General features: G+C 35.1%; 1 protein-coding gene across 1 annotated transcript; it reads left to right on the forward strand.

The window, feature by feature from the left end:
* The first annotated feature begins 11,849 nt into the window (after window positions 1-11,849).
* Window positions 11,850-18,389, forward strand: LOC113750111 (transcription factor VIP1). Its single transcript, XM_027294049.1, has 4 exons — window positions 11,850-12,585; window positions 13,428-13,560; window positions 16,430-16,514; window positions 17,825-18,389. Exons 1-4 carry the CDS (start codon window positions 12,017-12,019, stop codon window positions 18,082-18,084), a joined length of 1,047 nt encoding a protein of 348 aa, XP_027149850.1. The 5' UTR covers window positions 11,850-12,016; the 3' UTR covers window positions 18,085-18,389.
* The last annotated feature ends 1,133 nt before the right edge of the window (window positions 18,390-19,522 follow it).

Consider the following 19,522-nt stretch of genomic DNA (forward strand, 5'->3'; position numbering starts at 1 on the left):
GGACACACGCCTTAAAGTCCGCTATTTATAGGCGAAAACAGAGGCTTTTCTTTCACTAGTGGAGGCAAAAGTGGGATTTTTTCACTAAGGTGGCAAAGCCTTTATGGGAAGATAACAACGCCTTTGTGCAATAAAAAAGAAGACGATGAAGTTGCTTTATATAGTGAAGAAAATTTGCTAATATCTTATCAAGATGATCTACCTGTTCTTGTTGGCCAAAAACACAATCACATACAAGATATGGCTCAGTCCTGATGAATATTGGATGCTGCCTTAGATCCTCTATGTCGGTCATTGGTCTGAACAAAATGGTACTGACCAGAATTGACACTAACAAGAAATGACAGGTGGAACAGAATTCGTAATAGTAAGTAGACATAACATTCAAGAAATTACCGTACAATGATTGAGGAGAAGTGGCGAAAGAGGATGAAATACAAGAAAAAGAAGCAGAAGGATTGAGCTTGTTTTATAGTTGAAGATTAACGTTTGTAGATTAAGTTAGTTTAGCCGCCACATTGCAAAAGCATGACTACTACACCTTGCAAGAAACGGAAGAATGAGATAAGTGTTACAAGCCCTTTTGGCTTTTTGATCAGTTTCTTCTGTTATATGGTCCAAAAGGACAAGTTTCCTGCATCATTGCGTTGATCACATGTAATGTATGTGTAGTGATAGAATCGTGGTAAGTAAGGGACTGCTTGTGGTATCTGCCAAGCCTCAAGATTTCGGAATTCTTCTTTTGTTTTTGAGAAGGGGTAGGAGCATGGTTTGCTGTCGCGGGTCACGTTCACGTCATAGTCTTGGTTGTTTCACATCCGTCGCTGCATATCGGTTGAATATCGGGTGATCGCACAATATAGCACATAAAAATTTTCAAAAAATCTAAAAAATTGCTAAAATTAAAAAATACAAAAAAAAAACACAATCTGAAAAAATATTTGAATTGATTCTGAGTGAATTCGGATATATTGGCCGATACCTTGCATCATGGATTTGAATCGGCTGAGTCAGAGCGAGTCGTCGCGAATACAATAATATCCGTGATTTAGGAATCAGTATCGTACTTGTCCTCTCTGTTCCAATTACGACTAGACATCATATCTGTTCCCACCGTTTCGATTACAAATCGACCGATTCGTATCGAAATCGGCCGATATTGCTAACCATGGTAGGAGAATTACGAATTACATCTATTTTATTTTCTTGAAGAATAACATGACCATTCGAGCTCTTTGTATATACTCGTATATATGCCTTTTCATATTCGGCCTCCATCACTAGATATGCTATCCCCTGTACAATGTTTGGGAATCCTGGCACATATATAGTTGCTTTGCATATTGTAGGTCTGAGTCATTGTCAAGTTAGGAACTAATCAACCTTGCTACATGAGTGCAAAACAACATCCAGATGAATATTGATACTGTCAATATCAATATTATTACCACATGCATTTATGATTATCATCTGCGTCTCATTTGCCCTGGGGATTAAAGAGTGGAAGCAGTGGTCGCCAATGGACCATAAGCTAGTATAACTTAGGTGAAAATATTGCACCTTAGCTATCATTTTCTTTCATAGTTAGATGGATTTTGAGAAAACTACTACTTAGATAATAATATTGGTAAATAGAACTGAATTGTCCATTAATGGCTTTCATCGAGTTTTCCAACCAAAATATATCATTTGAAACTACTGCCATCAGATAAGTCATTTTGTTTGACTTCGATTCACGTACGTTCCTGATTTGTATGTTTTGACCAATCCTTGTATATTCTATAAATAACAAGTTGGACAGTTATATTCAACTACTTCATTATTATTGATACCTAATTCTTTTTCAGGGAATCCCACAGGAAAACATTGTACAGTACCAAAATCAGAAACCCTGTACAGCGTACACAACAAGGTCCACTCCTAGTCCTGGATAGGGTTGCAAACGAATCGACCCGTTCGCGAGCAGTTCGAGTCAAGCTCGACTCGAACTTGATCAATATCGAGCTCGAGTCGAGTTCGAGCTGGCTTGAGTCGAAATCGAGCTCGAACTCGAACTCAAAATATTAAGCTCGTTAGTTCGCGAGCGAGCTCAAGTATATATATATATATATATTTTTTATTTTTTTTTTATTTTAAGTATATATATATTTTTTATTTTTTTATTTTAAGTATATATATATATATTTTTATTTTTTTTATTTTAAGTATATATATATTTTTATTTTTTTATTTTAAGTATATATATATATATTTTTATTTTAAGTATATATATTTTTTATATATTTGTAATTTTAATAGTAAAATTACATATATATCCTTAATATTTTATTATTTATTAAGAAAAAAATATTATTTTATTTATTTTTTAAAAATAAATTTTTTATTTTTTATTTTTTTCGAGTTCGAGCTCGAGCTCGAGCTTGACTCGAATCAAGTCGAGTTCGAGCTCGAGCTTGGAATTGTCAGCTCGTCGAGCTCGAGTTGGAGTTCGAATTCAATGAAATTATGTCGAGGCTCGGCTCGATTAGACCAAGACTCGACTTGACTCGGCTCGTTTGCAGCCCTAGTCCTGGGGTGTAATCGACAAGAAATTTCAAGAAACATAACACTAACTTTTTACTGTCCACTCTCATCATTCGAGCATAATTTTTTCTTGGTCTACACTGCAGTAATTTAGGGTCGTTTAAAAAATTCATGCATTTGCTTGCTGGCCCTTAAATCCAACCAATAAACTCTAGATGGATTGCTGAAGAGGATAGCACTAAGTTAATGCAGAAAAGTGGGACTCAGAAATTATTAGTAAATGGGGAGGAGTGTGGAATCCACACGAATGCCACCAACTTTGTTTATCTTATTCGGTTCAGATTAATCCTAATGTTGTGGTGTACACTTTAGTCCGTATAATTTTCTCACATAAAATATGAAGATTATTGGAGGATTCTGGCCTCTGGGCTCCAACTTTTCATCTGTTTGGCCTTTCAGGTTACACGATAATTGGAGTGATAACGTCTTGTCTTATTGTGGAATTGATGCAATGAATCATTTTGAAATTGCACGAATAGACACAAAGATATCTTGCTTTGGCAGATTCGGAAAAAAAGAGAAAGAAAAAGAAAACAAAGTAATCTATCAGAACCCTGAATTTGCATCATGTTTTCTTATTCAACGTTGTGGAATTCATCTCATGAATACATAGATCACAAAAGCTTCACGTATTCTTCAATGACATTGCACTCTTTTCGAATCACTTTGAGAAAAGCAAAACATCGTACGTAAAACTTTGTATAATTTAATGTATGTGAAATGAAAAGATAATTAAAATACATATTTGCAAAATATATCAATAAAAAAGTTTCAAAATAATGACAATATAGAGATTCATGGGATGCAATCTTTAAAGCAGTCAAAGCTTGGAAAAGCCTTTGATAGTATAATAGTTACACGATTGCCGCACTCCCCCAAACCAATGTTCATTGAGAGAAAGGATATTCATGATAACTATGCACTGATCCCAAGGACTCGGAGATGAAAGACCCTCTGATCTTAAAGTTAAAGGTAAGCACTTGTTTTTTGGGAGAAATTAAAAGAAAAAAACATTAGCTTTCTTCTTTCTTCAACTTTTTTCTATTGAAACCTCTTACTGACTTGAGCGTCAGAGGCATAACAGGAGGAAAACTCTGCCATTTTCAGGACATCCCTTCCGTCAACTAAAGCCGTTGGTCACATTCCTGTGTTGCGAATGTTTGCATCTGCACAATGCAAGCTCCGAAAATTTCAGAAAAAAACAAAGAACAAGATATATGCACACAACAAACACGTTCTACAACTATAAAGGAAAACACAGAAAGCTTAAACTTGTAAATATGGTTTGAATCAGATGATATGACATGTAGAATATGGTAGAGAATCATATACTTTGCAAAAGTTGAACGAAAACGTACATCAGAAACCAAATTAAAAGGCTCGTCTAATCAACATTCTTTTTGTCCATCAATACATTCATCATTGTTTTGGTCCATGAGTACCAAAAAAAAAAAAAATGTCCATCAATACAATCATCATTGTGTCTCCTCTTTCTAATTTTTGTTAAAAATCACTTCTTCCATTAAAAAAAATAAAAAAATCTAACTTTCTTACTACTTCCAACGAAGTGGGAAATCCAAAACTCTCTTAACTTCTTGAGAATTACTGCACATGAAACCAAACTGTGACTGGTACAAGAAGTGAGAAGCTCATCATTGTACCAAAAAAATATTAAGATTGGGTTGGCGAAATAATTAACTTCACAGTGGATCTTAGATTCGACAAGAGGAATTTTCTGTTTGATCTCAACTAGCTTCCTCCAACCAAAAATGAAGGACAAGAACATGGTAGAATCAGAAGAGATTCTTCGTCTTACTCGGCATGATGGTGTAGATGGTCATAGAAGTTCATCTGCCCATTTACTTTCTCCCTGTATTACTACTACCAACGAAGAGGGATGTCCTAAACTGCGCTATTGCCCTTTTTCTTTTTCTTTTTTTTTTAGCTTCTGGATATTACTGCACATGAAACCAAATGGCGGTTGGTCATACAATTTAATGAGAAGTTTATCATTGTACCAAGAAATATGTGGATCTATGGATCAAGCACTCATTAGGTTCAATAAAAGGAATTGAGGACAAGAATATGGTAGAGTCAGAAATGATCATTCGTCTTACTTGACATGATGAAGTAGATGGTCATAGCAGTTCATCTATCCATTCAGTAAAGGAGTGCTAAAAAACAATAGGTGCAATATCTTCAAGTTGTGTAATTGTAAAAGCTTAACCAATTATTAATTTAGTGTTTCAAGTTTCTAGTGCTCTTCAAGTGCACGAGGAATATTCTCTTTTCCCAACTTCACTAGAGGGTAGACAGTGCATGACCTTGGCTTCCCATTCTGGACATTGAGGTGACATTTTCCTTACAAGCCATTGTCTTGCTCTTTTGTATTTCCTTTTTCACCTTTGCAATTGTTCCTTAATTTATGCACAATTTTAAGCTATAGTGGATCCGGTTCATGACATTTTGGTTTCACACTGGATCCTCAGTGCCACTTTTCCAGTGGCAATTCAGTGTCACTTCTATATTTATGTCAAGTGTTCTGTTTATTTAATTTGTCATGTGCTATTTATTTAAAATTCTTCTACCATCACGTGATAAGTGGGATTGGCACTGGATTTGACACCGAGTAGTGCCATAGAGGATCCCAACTGTTTTGGTTCATGGGGAAATCAAGCTTCAAGCACAATTATTACATTCTAGAACTAGATCAAGACGCATAATTTGTGGATACATTGTCATTCTACATAGATTATCTTCCTTATCCGAAGGAATACTTACCTACCATTGTGGTTTATGTTCTCTGCAAAGTGCACATAACGTGAGAGGCAATTGAGAATATTTCTATAACTCTTTATATAATTTGCTGTAGACCTAGATGTGTTGTACAGCCTCGGTTATCCTTTTTGTTGATCTCCAGCGAGATTCGTTTTGCTCATACTTTTGCTGAACGTCAATTTCATACATTTCCTTATGTGTACCGTTTAGAAAGTTAAATTCTTAGCGTTGATTCCTTTCTTGTTCGTGTAAAAGTTGTGATATTTAGTTATTCTTTAGTAGTTTTTCATTGATTTTGGATATGTCATTAGGCTTCATGGACATCCTTGATCGACTATATAGAAATAATAGATTCAATTTTTAGTTGATATTTACGTTTAGTTCACATCTTTAGTAGCAGCACTTTGTACAAATCTTGCTCATACTTGAATTCTATATTAAACCTGGTATTATGCAATTGGATTGAACATTATTTCCCCAATTTTATTTGTTTACATCATTATTACAATTTTCAATACACCTTTTTATCTTCTCAATTACCTTTTTATCTCACATACATCACATCACAAAAAGTGCTACAGTAAAAATATCCCAAATAACTTACCATCCAAACAAACCCATCATTTGTTTGTGAACTGAGGTTAGATTAATTAGCCAACCATAACGAATACAGAAGAAATTAAAAAAACCTAATTAACACAATTATAGAACATAACATGCGTAAAATCGGATTACGAGAAGTGTATGCATTTTTTTATGAATGGTTCAAGGCTTCAAGCTAAAATTCAGACTTTCAATTTACATTTTATATTATAATCATAAACATGATTAGCATAGCACATTAGTGTATGAGTTTTTGGTGGCAATGAGGTGCAATTTGACATGAATGAAATCTTACGGGGCTAAAGTGAAAATTGGAGCTTCTAAAGTTTTACAAGCTCGGATGAAGAAATGATCGTCTTCCCAGGAGCTTCTCCACTTGAAGAGCAGCCCATATCAAGCGGCCCAAGACTGTCCATACGTCCACCGCATGCCATGTAGGTTGTGTGCGTTAAGTGACTAAATAAATCCCCCTTCAATATCTTATCTAACAATATATTTCATTTTTTTTTGGAAGTTTTCCAAAAATAAATAAATCAATCAATAATTTTTCTAATGGGTACCGAAACCCAAAACATTAAAATTCATCTAACTTACTATATATATACACATACTAACAATTATTACATTCTTTTTTTAAAAAAAATTAATTATCACTCTCCTTTGTATTTATATACTTTTCCTATTTAATCTTACATAATCTCCCTTATATTTATTTTCTTTTTCTAATTAATTTACATTTTTAAAAATATAACATCTGAACTATATCTTAACAAGTGCCTAATAAACACCTGTTAGACAGACCCATGAATAAAAAGCTTGTGAGACTTATTAAATAACATGTAATGGTCTAAAAAACAAAACGGTGGATGCAATATGAATTGATATATGTAGCAACCAAGAGTAAAAGAATCCTTGATGTGACCCCAAAAAAAAAAAAAAAAAAAAAAAAAAAGTGGAAGAAAGATCGGTATAGATAACCATCATAGGATTTAGATTAAGGTTCCTTTATACAATAGTGAAGTCCTACTTTAAAGAAGGAAAATAGGTCTTTGCTCGTGCTTTCTTGCTATCTCCATAATCTAGGCATCAAGAATTATAGGATAGACTATTTACTTTTTGATCTCCAGAAAAAAAAATGATTGGTATTACAAGCCTCTATTTTTTTTTTTTTTTTTTTGTCAAAGTATTACAAGCCTCTATTAACCTACCAAGAGTACAAGAAAAAGTGTTAGACTCCATTTGGATTGTAATTTTTCGGGAAGATATTTTTTTGAAAAAGAATTACTTTAGTGCTTTATTAGGAAAAAAAGAAGTATATTTGTTTTGTGCATTGCACATGCATTATTGCTAGTAAAAGAAAGTGGAAAGAATAGTACACACTCATATGAGTGCAAAAATCGTGTATTGCACAATGTACTCGTATTGCCTTCTTCTTTCTTAAATAAAGTTGACAAACAAATGAGCTCCAACAAGATATTTTAGGTCCTTCACTAAAAATCTTCTTGCACTTGTCCATAAACGATCAACATTTCACCAAAACTTGGGGCTAAATCCCTTAGGATAAGAACTTCACATACGAGCCCTGTGATATTTTTTTTTTGGTCATGTTTTAGTACTCACCTATTGATCTCATTGCAAAATATTCGAAAGATGAAAATTTTCGATATCAAAAATTGAAGACACTAAACTAACAAATTTAAATAAAAATGTTTGGAAATATAACTAACTTTTATCATTCACTAAAAGTTGTATCTCACAATCAATTCCATTCATTCAATTACAAATCAACTCCATTTGCATTATCAACCGTAAGACACACTGTCCGATTGAACCAACTGTAAATAATCTCTAGCCCTGTCAGAACTAAAATTTGATTGAAATTAATACCAAATTATTCTTTTCACCCTCTTTAACTTCTTCAAAGAGGTCATGTTATCAAATTTTTTTTCTAGTAAAAAAAAATCTCATTCTAGCACGGGCCAAAAATTTGTAATTTATAGCCTTCACTTGTTTCGCAGCATTTTCATTCGTTGGATCCTTGTATTACATGTAAAAAGATACACAAGATTACCATTTCAATGCTTTAACCAAATACTACCTTTTTTTTTTTTTTTTCTGACGCAGGGGTAATCGGGGCCTTTGACCCGATTAATCCCCTGCGGCCCGAGAGGAGAGGCCCCATCCTCTCGAACACGGTAACCATGGGACTCAAAACCTGGTGGGACTGGACAACAGTTCTTAAAGAGGCTTCCGTGACCAACCGAGCTGCTCAATAGTAGAGATTATCAAGACATTTTCTTTCTTGCTTGTTGGAATGCGCTTTCTCCATCTCTACTTTACGCTTTAAGAATAACTATAGTTAAATTCTTTTCTTCTTTTTTATCAGATTCGCTTGATGGATTTCCAGATAGATTCCATCTGTTATAGACATATCGTTTGATGCAAGAAAAAAAAAAGGGTCGAACTTGAGATTTAACCTATAAGTACTGTACATTGATGCTCATCAAGCCTGAGATTTTCTTCCTTGTGAGCTTAAGACTTACAAAGAGTAATTGATGCCCTAGGCTCTCGCAAATCCATCAAATTCACTCATGAGTCCGTTTGGATAGTACAATTTAGGAAAAAAATTTGTAAATATTATTCTAGTTACATTTTAAATACAATTTTTTATCTCACGTGTAGGGGTGGCAATTCGGGTCTAAATCAGGTTGGCGGGTCGGGTCTGACCCGACCCGTCAGAAAATCTGTTGACCCGAACCCGACCCGCCAACCCGTGACGGGTCAGGTATGCTGACCCGAACCCGAAAATTTCAGGTTGACGGGTTGGCGGGTCGACTCGAAACTTAATTTTAATTTATTAATTTATCACTGTAATTTCTAATAAAATCAATTTCTCACAAAACTAATTACATAATCAAGTAATAAAAATTTAAATAAATAATTCCAAACCAAATCTAAAATAAATTAAACACCGTAAAAGTGTTTTATCCCAAACAAAATATAAAATAAATTAAAACAATATAAAAGTAAAAAATAATATAATATATTATTTGTCCAAATATAATAATTTCAACTTCACACAAATTAAATAAATTCATTTAGGATTAAGTAATTAATGCCTTTGAAAAAAAGAATAACTTAGTTTAGTTAGATAAAATTATTTTTATGTTTATTAAATTATTTTTAATTCGTAAACGGGTCATATCGGGCCATATCAGGTCACTACGGGTTGACCCGAAATCGACCTGTTTTCTTTTCGGGTTCATCGGGTCCAACCCGATTCTGACCCGAATTCCCGAAACCTCAACCCAAACCCATTAATTTCGTGTTAGGTTCGTGTCGTGTTTTCAGGTCGTGTCGAAAATTGCCACCCCTACTCACGTGCATTACACCACAAAAGGTACTATATTATTACTTCAAATAAATTTTTTTTTTCCAAATAATCCCATTCCATATAATTGTATATTTCTTTTGGAAGCCGTTAATCTCATAAACCTATTTTCTTTCGTTTTATTATATTTCCTTTACCGAGTACTCTCATAGTCCTCTTCATCATGCAAATCCTCTAGTCTTCTGTTCATATGTCCCCAAACTCTCCTCCAAAACACTGCCAATCCAAATGCCCAATTCTACTGAGTTGTACGATGCTTTTGTGTCAAAAGAATGGATTGCTATTTTTATTTTGTTATAACTTAAACAAATATATTTTTTATGAATTAATCTTTTCTACATTGATAGTGTATATACTATCAGTATTGGATGAATGACAACTATATAAAATTTAAATTTGAAATTCAATTTTTGCACATATGTCATGAATCTAACGATGATAGTGTATATACAATCAGTGTAGGAAAGATTTACTCATTGTTTTATATTTTTATTTTTTTGGGTCAATTCTCTCCCTCCCCATTTTCACTTCTTAAATCCCATCCTTCTTTTTCTTTGCAAAAAAAAAAAAAAAAAGGAGCAAAGTGCAATACGCATAGTCATTCACCAAAGAAACCAAACAAACGCCTCTATATTAAAGTACTAGTACTAACTCTTTTGTTTTTCTCAAAAAAAAAAAGGTACTCCCTCCGTTCCACTTTGATAGTCCTGTTTTCCTTTTCCATCTGTCTCAAATTATAGTCCACTTTCCAATTGAAGAATATAGTTATATTTTAATTTTCCTAAAATTTCCTTATTCAATGTAAGTTGTTGTTATTATAAACCTACCCCATTTAATGAGAGTTTATTCTTTTTTTACCATCAATTCAAGTTCCTATAAAGTTGTACTCTAATTAATGTGAGGGTATTTTAGGAAAATAGTTACCTAAATTGATTGTTCCAAAAAAGTTAACTACTTTTTTTTAAACTGTGTGAAAATCAAATCAGGACTATCAAAGTGGGACGGAGGGAGTACTAAATCTTGTTTTCTTTTTGTTTTTGATGTAGACACTTACGTAAACACTTGTGTTCCTAACGAGCATAATTATAACATTGAGAAAATTGCAGTTTTGATGACAAATATTTGGGACATTGGCGATTTGAGTCCTTAAAATTTTGACGAAAGCAAATCTAGTCCAAATGTTTCAATTTCTAACCATATGTAGTCCAATTGATTGGTTTTGGCAAATTATTAATAGAATTCGATTACATCAATAGCAAGCGCTAGTGGCTAAATTTTTTTTTTACAAAAAAAAGAGAAAAGAAAAAAATGTTGGTGGCCATAATTTGTGATTAAAGGGCAGTAATTAGTCTTTACCCTATATGACTATTGTGCATGCGAGTAATTCGTGCCCTTTAATTATAGATTATTGTTTAGAACAATTAATTCTTTTTTCCTTTTTCCTAATTTTTTTCCCTGAATTTAGAGGTTGGCACATGCTACTTATATGATTGGATTCCAAAACTAATATACCAAAATTAATCAATTGGACTAAATGTGTTTAGAAATTGAAACATTTAGCGCCATATTTATTTTTGTCCAAATCTTTATTTTTATGAATTTTTTTATAGAAAAATTATTATAACGATTTGATATATGTGACGTAAAAAAGCGATTGAAAAATGTGTACACAGAAAAACGTAGCAATTTTTCTTTGAAAATTGAAATCCAAACACACCATTAATATGTTGTTACCCCAAACGTTTGATACCAAAATTGCAATTTTCTCCTCTGACAATCTCCAAGGCAAGTACTAGGATTAGTCACTAGGTGTCCGAACGGAACGATTCGCTACCCGGACCCTTTCCCCAAGAAAACTTTTGTTGTTCTGTCTTGTCTGAGCCGTTTTTCCCGTCCCAGCACTGATGACCGATGACCAAATTCCACCCAATGTTCATGAACAGGAAAGTCCTCTAGGCCTCTCCTAAACTGCCAACTGCCCTAATCCAGTTGCATCATCCCAACAACCCTTAAAGAGTGGCCCCACATGACCCTTTTAGTCAATCCTCCAATCTTAATATAACTCCATTTTTCAAAATTTAAAAAAATTTTAACTGTTATTTTCGATCAAGTGACCAACCCCCTTCTGAAAAAAAGGATTTATTCATTAACTGCTGTGTTTGTTCTAATTATGTGTGTGTGTTATTTTCAGCTTCTGAAAAAAAAGACCAATCCTCCCTTTTTTTTAAATTTGTTTGAATTGATATTTTTCAGAATTTTTGTATATATAAGATAAAAATTTAATTAAGGTATGTGTTCACGAAAAAAATATAAATTTTTTTTGAATTAATTTTTCTTACACTGTCAATTATGTAAAATTTGAATTTGAAATTAAATTTTTACACATATATCATAAATTCAACGATGATAGTTTGTACACAAACAAACAGTATATAAGATTTATTATTTTTTTTTTTTTGAAGAAAGATGGCTTGCTATTGCTACTTGTCAAATAACTACTATTCCCTTACTCTTCACTCCGCCTTGGTACCTTGGTAGTAGTAATAAGACCCTCGAATAGTTTGACTGCTTAGCCAATTTCTCTCCACCATCACCACCGCCGCCACCACCACCACCCCCGACCAGCGTGAACCACCTTGGGTGGTCATTTTTTTGTTAGTGATGATGGAACCCAAGTTCACCGGAAAGCCCATAACGGCCCACAACGCTGTTGACCTGGACCAAATGCCAGACACTCCCAACCGAGGAGCCCACCACCGCCGAGCCCAATCCGAGACTTTCTTCCGCTTCCCTGACCTGGACGACGATATCCTCTTAGACGATGTCGTCGTCTTCGACCTCCCTCCAGGTCCTTCTCTTTCGTCAGATGCTACCCAGCTTCAGCCAAACAACAATGAGTCGGGCCGGGCTCAGGCTCAGCCTGCTAGGCTTATTGAGAAAAGTCATTTCAGGAGCTTATCCGTGGACGCTGACTTCTTCGAGGGTTTGAATTTTGGTGCCTCGTCGTCCTCCTCCGCCGACGGGGTCGGCGGAGGAGGGTCCGCGGCTGCGGGTTCGGGGGCGCCCTTGGGCCCTCGTCATAGGCATAGTAGTTCCATGGATGGGTCGTCGTCTTTTGCTTCGGCCATGACGACGTCGTTTGAAGCTATGATGGCGGATTCTGATAAGAAGACCGCGGGAGCAGATAGACTCCAAGAACTTGCTTTGATTGATCCTAAAAGAGCTAAAAGGTTGCAACTTTTTAAAATTTTTTTTGTATTCTTTTTTCATTTATTTCAGTTCGATTTTATATTTTCGAGTTTTGTTCATTTACATTTTTTTTCTGGTATCAATATTTTGAATGTTATTTATGGGAGCCTTTTATTTATTTATTTTTTTTTCTGGGGGCTCTTAAATTTGGGATGTGATATGGTTTGTGAGGTATTTTATTGTTTTGAAATAATTATTCGAGTAGATATTTGTTAGCCTGTGTTTGGTTCCTCTTGGTGGATTGGAGTTGCTTAATGAAGAAATTTTGGCTACTTTCTCATTTAATATAATTCCAATGATTCTGATAGAGAACCAAACAGAGACTAATTTCATTTCTAATAATCTTTTCAATATGTATCTGATTCTTTTCTTCTTGTGTTTCCTTTTTTTTGGGATCTTGTTTTTGGTGAAAGTTGTTTATTTTGTCCAGCTTCAAGACAAGATGAGACCCAGAGTTTGAACTATTGGCCACATGTCATTCTCTAGATGGTGACATTTCACCACTTGCAATAATACACAGATACACAGAGATAGAAACAAAAATAGCTGTCTAGTTAGATGATCACTTGACAAGGCAGTGCGTACTTGGTTTTGCTCTTAGAAACAGTAGCATCTTGCAATACCTGAGTTAATTTGTAATGAAAATTTATATCATCAACGTTAGCTTACATAAGTTGTAATTATTTACATGTTAGTGCTCTCACTTTATACATTATTTTATAGGTTTGAACCATCAATTCTTTTCTGCATGTTTGATAGATTTTTGTGTGTTATACAGCTATTTTGAGGATAAAAATGTTTTCTTTCGCATGCAATATTGCAGGATTCTTGCAAATAGACAATCTGCCGCACGTTCTAAGGAGAGGAAAATACGCTACACAAGTGAGCTTGAAAGGAAAGTACAAACCCTGCAGACAGAAGCTACAACGCTATCTGCACAGGTCACAATGCTGCAGGTGTGTGTCTTTATGTTCTTATGGAAATTTTATTTCAAATGCTTGAAATCGGATAACATGCATTTTGAGTTAATTCATATGGTTGCCTTTGTTGTGATTTTGGAGTTTATGTTATCATCAGAGGTCAGTCTGATCGTGTAGATATGAAACAGACATTTTTGCATTGTCTCTTTCACATAGAGGTCTTAATTCAACAGCTTTGTAATTTTGTTTGGTTGCTGCTAGTAAGTATTGCTCCATAAATTGACAAGGGATGTTGTAAGATTACAAGGTGTGCTGAGAATATAAAGGATTTAGTTTCATAGCTATGTTGTTTTTTCGTCTTGTACTTTAATCTGATTGGTTTTTTCTTGTCACTTACTGTTTCTGTATAGGCTTTTAGAGTTCCTTGCGTCAATCTTCACTTTACAGTGATATTTCTCTTTCTAGTTTGCATGTCATACCACTATTGCATGGTGCATGGTCCTCAGTTATCTGTTTAGTACAACATGTATATTGTTGTTTTGGGAGGAAAGGAGGGAGGAAAAGGACAATTCAAAAGATTATTTAAGAAAGTTTGAACACTAAAAGAAAGTGAAAGAGTTTTTTAAAGACAATGTATTACTGTTCTTTTATCGCTTTGACTTATCCTGTAAGAACCAAAAAATGGAAGAGAAAATTCAATTTTTTGCTTCAGTCCTCTGCCTTCCATTCCCCAACAACAATAATTGTAGCTCCAATTTTTCTTTTTTTTTTCATTGTCTACAATTTGAGAAACTTTATAGAAATCTTTTTTTTTTTCCATTAGTTCAAGCTGGTGTAACTTCCTGAATTCGGAGAAAATAACTTCTTTTAGCAGCTGAAGACAATTTCATCTCAGAAGATGGAGTCACCTCCTCCTCTGAGATTAAAGATGAGAGATAATGGGAAAATTCCATAAGACACATGCCACATTTAAAACTATAAAAATAAATTAGAAGTTGCTGCAGAAATCTAAGAAGGAAGGAGACCAAAATGCAATACAAGTATGTCACCACAATGATGATTTAGGCACCCTAAATTTATGATATATCACATTGGAGACAAGTTAAGTCGTCAAATATCTACTCCTTTTAATCCTTAAAACAAAATAGGATGATGGGCAGGAGTATTCTGAGATTTTGTTTTTACTTTTAATTTTTTTTCGGGTTGGGATTTTTTTTTGGGGGGAGGGGGGCGGGGAATGTGTTCTGAGATGGTTTTGGCAGGTAGTTGGTGGAAGGAAGTCAAGATAGTCCTGGTCGAGCTAGGTAGGATAGTGTTGGGTGAATAAGTGAAGATCGAAAGGAGATGAAGCAAAGGAAGAGTGGCGAAGAAGATGGCAGCGGGCACAAAAAATGTGGTGGAAGAGTTTGGGTTTTCTGATGTGGTTTTGAGGGAGAGGACAATATCTGAGTTTTTTTGGGGAAAGGAAGATGGGTAGGACATTGAAGAAGGTAATTAAGTACGTTAACTTTATCATGTTCATAGCTTATGATACATCTGTCACCAATTTGAAGGAGTTCAGTAGTTGGCCTATTTTTTGTGGAAATTAAAGACTTGAGGGCGTATAGACACAATTGAAGCTGAGGGAGCAATGTGTTACTGACCTTTAGTTTAGGCTGTTTTAGTGCATTTTATCCTTTTCAATAATGAAGCATGAGTAGAAAAAAAAAGGTAAAAAAAAACCATGAGGAAATAATTGTATTGAAGGTAACATATAAATAACAAATCAGTTGTCTTTCTACTTTAAAGCCATGTTATGTTCCTTATTGAAAAGAAACTAAATGATGCAAAATTGCTCTAGTCATGGTAATGGCTTCATCTGCGTGTATGTGGACCAAATTTTTAGAATTAAAGCTCCCCAAACGTAGTACCTCTTTTCTTGAAGACTTTTGAGTTGTGAAATTGTTTCTTTCATGAGGACCAGAAGCATATCTAAATATCTGCTCAGACTCTTTCTATCAAGGAAGTTAATTGTTTGAAGAAGTTTCAGTCAGCAAGAAAATTTAAATTTAAAATTGTTCAGTTTTTCTTTTTGGTTTATGTCTGATTATGTGGTGGGGAAGGACTGGAAGGATTTTATCTTTCCCTTATACGAAGAGTTTCTCTGTCTAAATATGTCCTTTAGTTTCTTTCCTGGAAATTGTCAGAATATAGAGTGACATGTCAGCCTTGTATGATCCTTTTTTGTCACACTTTTCAGCCACTTCAGGCAGTGACTGGAGGTAGAGTATACTCCACCAGGGTTGGAACCAGAAAGTTTACGTTGAGGGGCTAAGTATAAAACGTCTAATCCTAAGTATACAACATAAAATTATTTTACATTTTTTCAGGGACAAAAGTTTGAATTTTTAAGGAACATATTTAAAAATTTTCAATTATTTATGGAAGGCAAAATTGAATTTTCTTGAACTGCCCCTCTCCCTCCCTTGGGGTCCGCCCTCCTTGAAACTATGCTTATGTTATGGCTAAGAGGCTGTAAAGGCAAGTTTGAATCTACAGTGTTCACCAATACTTATGGTGATTCTCAATGCAAAGCATCTAGCTAAAGTACAGAAAAGTTACATTGGTTCTAATGGTGTATGGTTACTAATAAACATCTTCTGTAGTCAGAATGGTTATATTCTAGTTGTAATTGTCATTGAAGAAGCAGAGCACCAAACTTTCAAGAGGAGAAAAAGATCTAATTTGACAATGTCCATCCATATATTCTGAACTTTTGTCAAAAAGGAAAAAGTGGGGCCTTCTACAAAGAAAGGATATGTTTTTGCAGATACGAGTTCTTTTAAGTACTCTTTTCCATCAGAGTTGTAAATTGAAGAAGTGTGAAAACCCATACCTAGTGTTGACGTAATTTTTTGTTCTGCAGAGAGACACAACGGGGTTAACTGCTGAGAACAAGGAACTCAAGCTGCGTTTACAGGCTATGGAACAGCAGGCACATCTTAGAGATGGTAAGCATAACATGGACTTCTATTCCCCCCCCCAACAAAACACACACAAAAAAAAAAGCCCCCACCAAAATCCAATGATTTGGATAAACGCATCTGTGTACCTCTTACGAAAATGAAGTGTTGCTGGAGTCATGTTTGACTTGGATTTATAAAATTAAAAAAATTGGGAACTATGAAAGTAAGACCAGCCTATATTTTCTAATTATGTAAGATGTTGTAGGTTCATTGTGCATATTAGAGGAAGAAGCAAATTGTTTTATCCTGCAGATGCCTCTATTGTATTTTTTCTGTCTTTGTTTCTCTTTTCTTTTCACTCTCAACTGTGTTATCTTTTTTTTTTCGGTTTCAAATTACATTCTAAATCACCCCCCCCCCCCCCAATCTCTTTCTTTCGGTTATACTTCATTATAACACCGTGTCCTTAAAAGTTTCTAGTGCATGAATTTCCCCCTCTCTCATTCAACCAATGTAATACAGTTTGATCGCTAATTCCATTATATCCAACTTTAAAAGATGTCTTTGCCTTGGATAAATGGTACTGCACCAATCTCCCTAAATAAGCATTACCCACAACTGCCCTCTAGACCTGAGTTTGCTTCCCTGCTCCAATCTCATGCGGTGAATCTCCTCGAAAAAAAAAATAGGAAAAAAAAAAGAAGAAAGAGCACCACCTCCACTTTTTTGCCAGCCCTGCCTAGCTGTCCACCCCTTGTGACCCACATCCCCCCCCCCTCCCCCCAAAAAAGGAATCAGGTGTGAACCTGTCTCCTGGCCCCCATGCTCATTGGCCTTACCCCTTGTCTATGCTTAAATTACCCACTTGTCTATAAAAACAGGCACACCAAGTATTAACTGGCATAAACAATATCCACACATCTTGACCAATTGAAACACATTGTCCACAAGCTGATACAAGAAGATTAAACACCCAAGCACTATATCTGATATACAAAAGGTTAGTTCTTGGAATTTGTTAGCAGCTAAAGTGTGGTGTGTATGTGTGCTTCTCTGCTGTTCTTTCTGTTGCTGCTTTTTGTAGAGGTAAAGAATGACAAAGTTAAGGGTGAAGAGATCAGGGTTGGTATTGTAATAGATGCCGCACTTTTGTTGCCCTTAAGATAGGTGCTGGCCCAGCACCTTTTGGTGACTGAAGCAATACAGAGCACTAAGCACCGTCAAGAGATAAAAGCGCTATGGAGCACGAATGTTTTTCTGAAGTGACCTGGTTATTGTTTTAATATGGGTGGATTCATGCAATTGGGATGTTTACAACTAATCGCTGATGTATTCACTGTGTACATCATCTACAGCACTGAATGACACACTGAGAGAAGAAGTGCAGCGGCTGAAGATAGCAGCTAGCCAAATACCAACTGCCAACGGAAACAATTTTAACAGAGGAATGCGACCACAATATTCCTCCCAAGCTCAGACCTTCCATCACTTCGGCAATCACCAGGCAGAGCAGCACCAGCAGCAGCAACAGCATCACATGCCTCAGTCCACAATGAACCCGGGTTTTAGTACACAGCCCAAACCTAGCTTCCTGGATTTCAATCATAAGGTTTAGTACGGTGTCCATATTTCACGTGGTGGTTAGGTACTGAAATGTAATTGGCCGGATAGAATCTTGTATATGTTACATGTACTGCAGGTAAAGGTGGGGTAAGATTGTACTTGCATGCTGACCATCTGTTAGTATTGTTGTAGTGAATCATAATGATATAAGGGGGAAAAGATATAATGATGACCATCTTGTTATGTTTACTTATCAAATGATCAAATGATATAAGCAGGTGATATTTGTACTTAGAAAGATATCTTGTGATTCTTGTCTACATCAGAATAGCATTTTATTAGTGTTTTTTATGGCCAGTCGACAGATTAGCGCTGAGCTACTAGTCACCTCTTCTTTTGTACCCAACATTAATGGTTGATGGTTCCTTGCCCATCTTTAGCTTTTCTCCAGTTTTCTGCGATCAACTTGGTATGCCTAATGTATACAACCAAACTTCCACACAAGCGCGGCCTAAGGAATTTCATTCGAAATTACGAAAGCTAACTCATACACTTGAGCTAAGAGTTCTAAATCACTGCCATGGCAGTACTATCATGGTTTACTTGAGATTTTAGAACTTCTGTATAATGACATTATCATAGCGCCAAGATGGTAGTCGACAATTGATTCTAAGAGACCTCGTTGCCTCTGTTCATCTTTGAATTAATCAAATTCCAATTTTCAAGTAATTGCTATATATTGCAAAATATGATTGTGAGTGTTGAATTGTACTAAGCACAGGAAGAAATTCAGGAGAGAATCTTCTCTACAATAAGCTGCGTGTAATCTGAATCTCATAAGTTATTTGCAGCATTTGCATTAGTTATTATATCGTCTTGCAATTTCGGGTTTTCGAAAGCTATCAGAAAAAAAAAAAAAAACATCTTTTGTCCTAGACATCTTAAGATTTTGTCAGTGACTTCGTTTATTCCCACAAAAACCAAATTTGTGTCCAGAATTTCCAGTCATTGTTACCCTTGTCCAGAATTTTTTTTTTTTTTTTGGGTTCGGTTTTCTTTCTACACTTACTATAAGATTTGGTGAAAACACCCTTGTGATTCTCGCATTTTGCTTCTTGGAATGAATCCAACAAAATAATTTGGTGCCCAAGTGAAATTGTTCTCCAAACTTTCTTCTATGTTCTATCTCCCGAAAGGTAATAAATTTCGACCATCTGGTTCCATTCAGAACATTAGTAGTACTAGGTAAATACAGCCAGTGCACATGGACTTTTAACTTTTCAGTACAGGCAACACATCTGCAAACTATAGCAAGCTTGTAAACTGCAATCAATCATGTAACAAGGGGCAAAGATGGAGTTACGAGAAGCTAAAACTATATAAAGAAATGACAATTAACTGAAAGAAGGAAATCATCCATGGCCGGAAACAGGTCATTCGATGCAGAAATTTTCTTGTTTAGCTTTTCAAGCACAGAAAACGTTACAAAT

The sequence above is a fragment of the Coffea eugenioides genome, chromosome 10 (assembly GCF_003713205.1).
Source record: "Coffea eugenioides isolate CCC68of chromosome 10, Ceug_1.0, whole genome shotgun sequence".
NCBI classification, from domain to species: domain Eukaryota; kingdom Viridiplantae; phylum Streptophyta; class Magnoliopsida; order Gentianales; family Rubiaceae; genus Coffea; species Coffea eugenioides.

Excerpts from the sequence above, each read along its gene's own strand:
- LOC113750111 (XM_027294049.1), top strand. The coding sequence starts at position 12,017 with ATGATGGAACCCAAGTTCACCGGAAAGCCCATAACGGCCCACAACGCT. Across the intron at positions 13,561-16,429 it reads CACAGGTCACAATGCTGCAG|AGAGACACAACGGGGTTAAC; the intron begins GTGTGTGTCTTT and ends TTTGTTCTGCAG. Across the intron at positions 16,515-17,824 it reads GCAGGCACATCTTAGAGATG|CACTGAATGACACACTGAGA; the intron begins GTAAGCATAACA and ends CATCATCTACAG.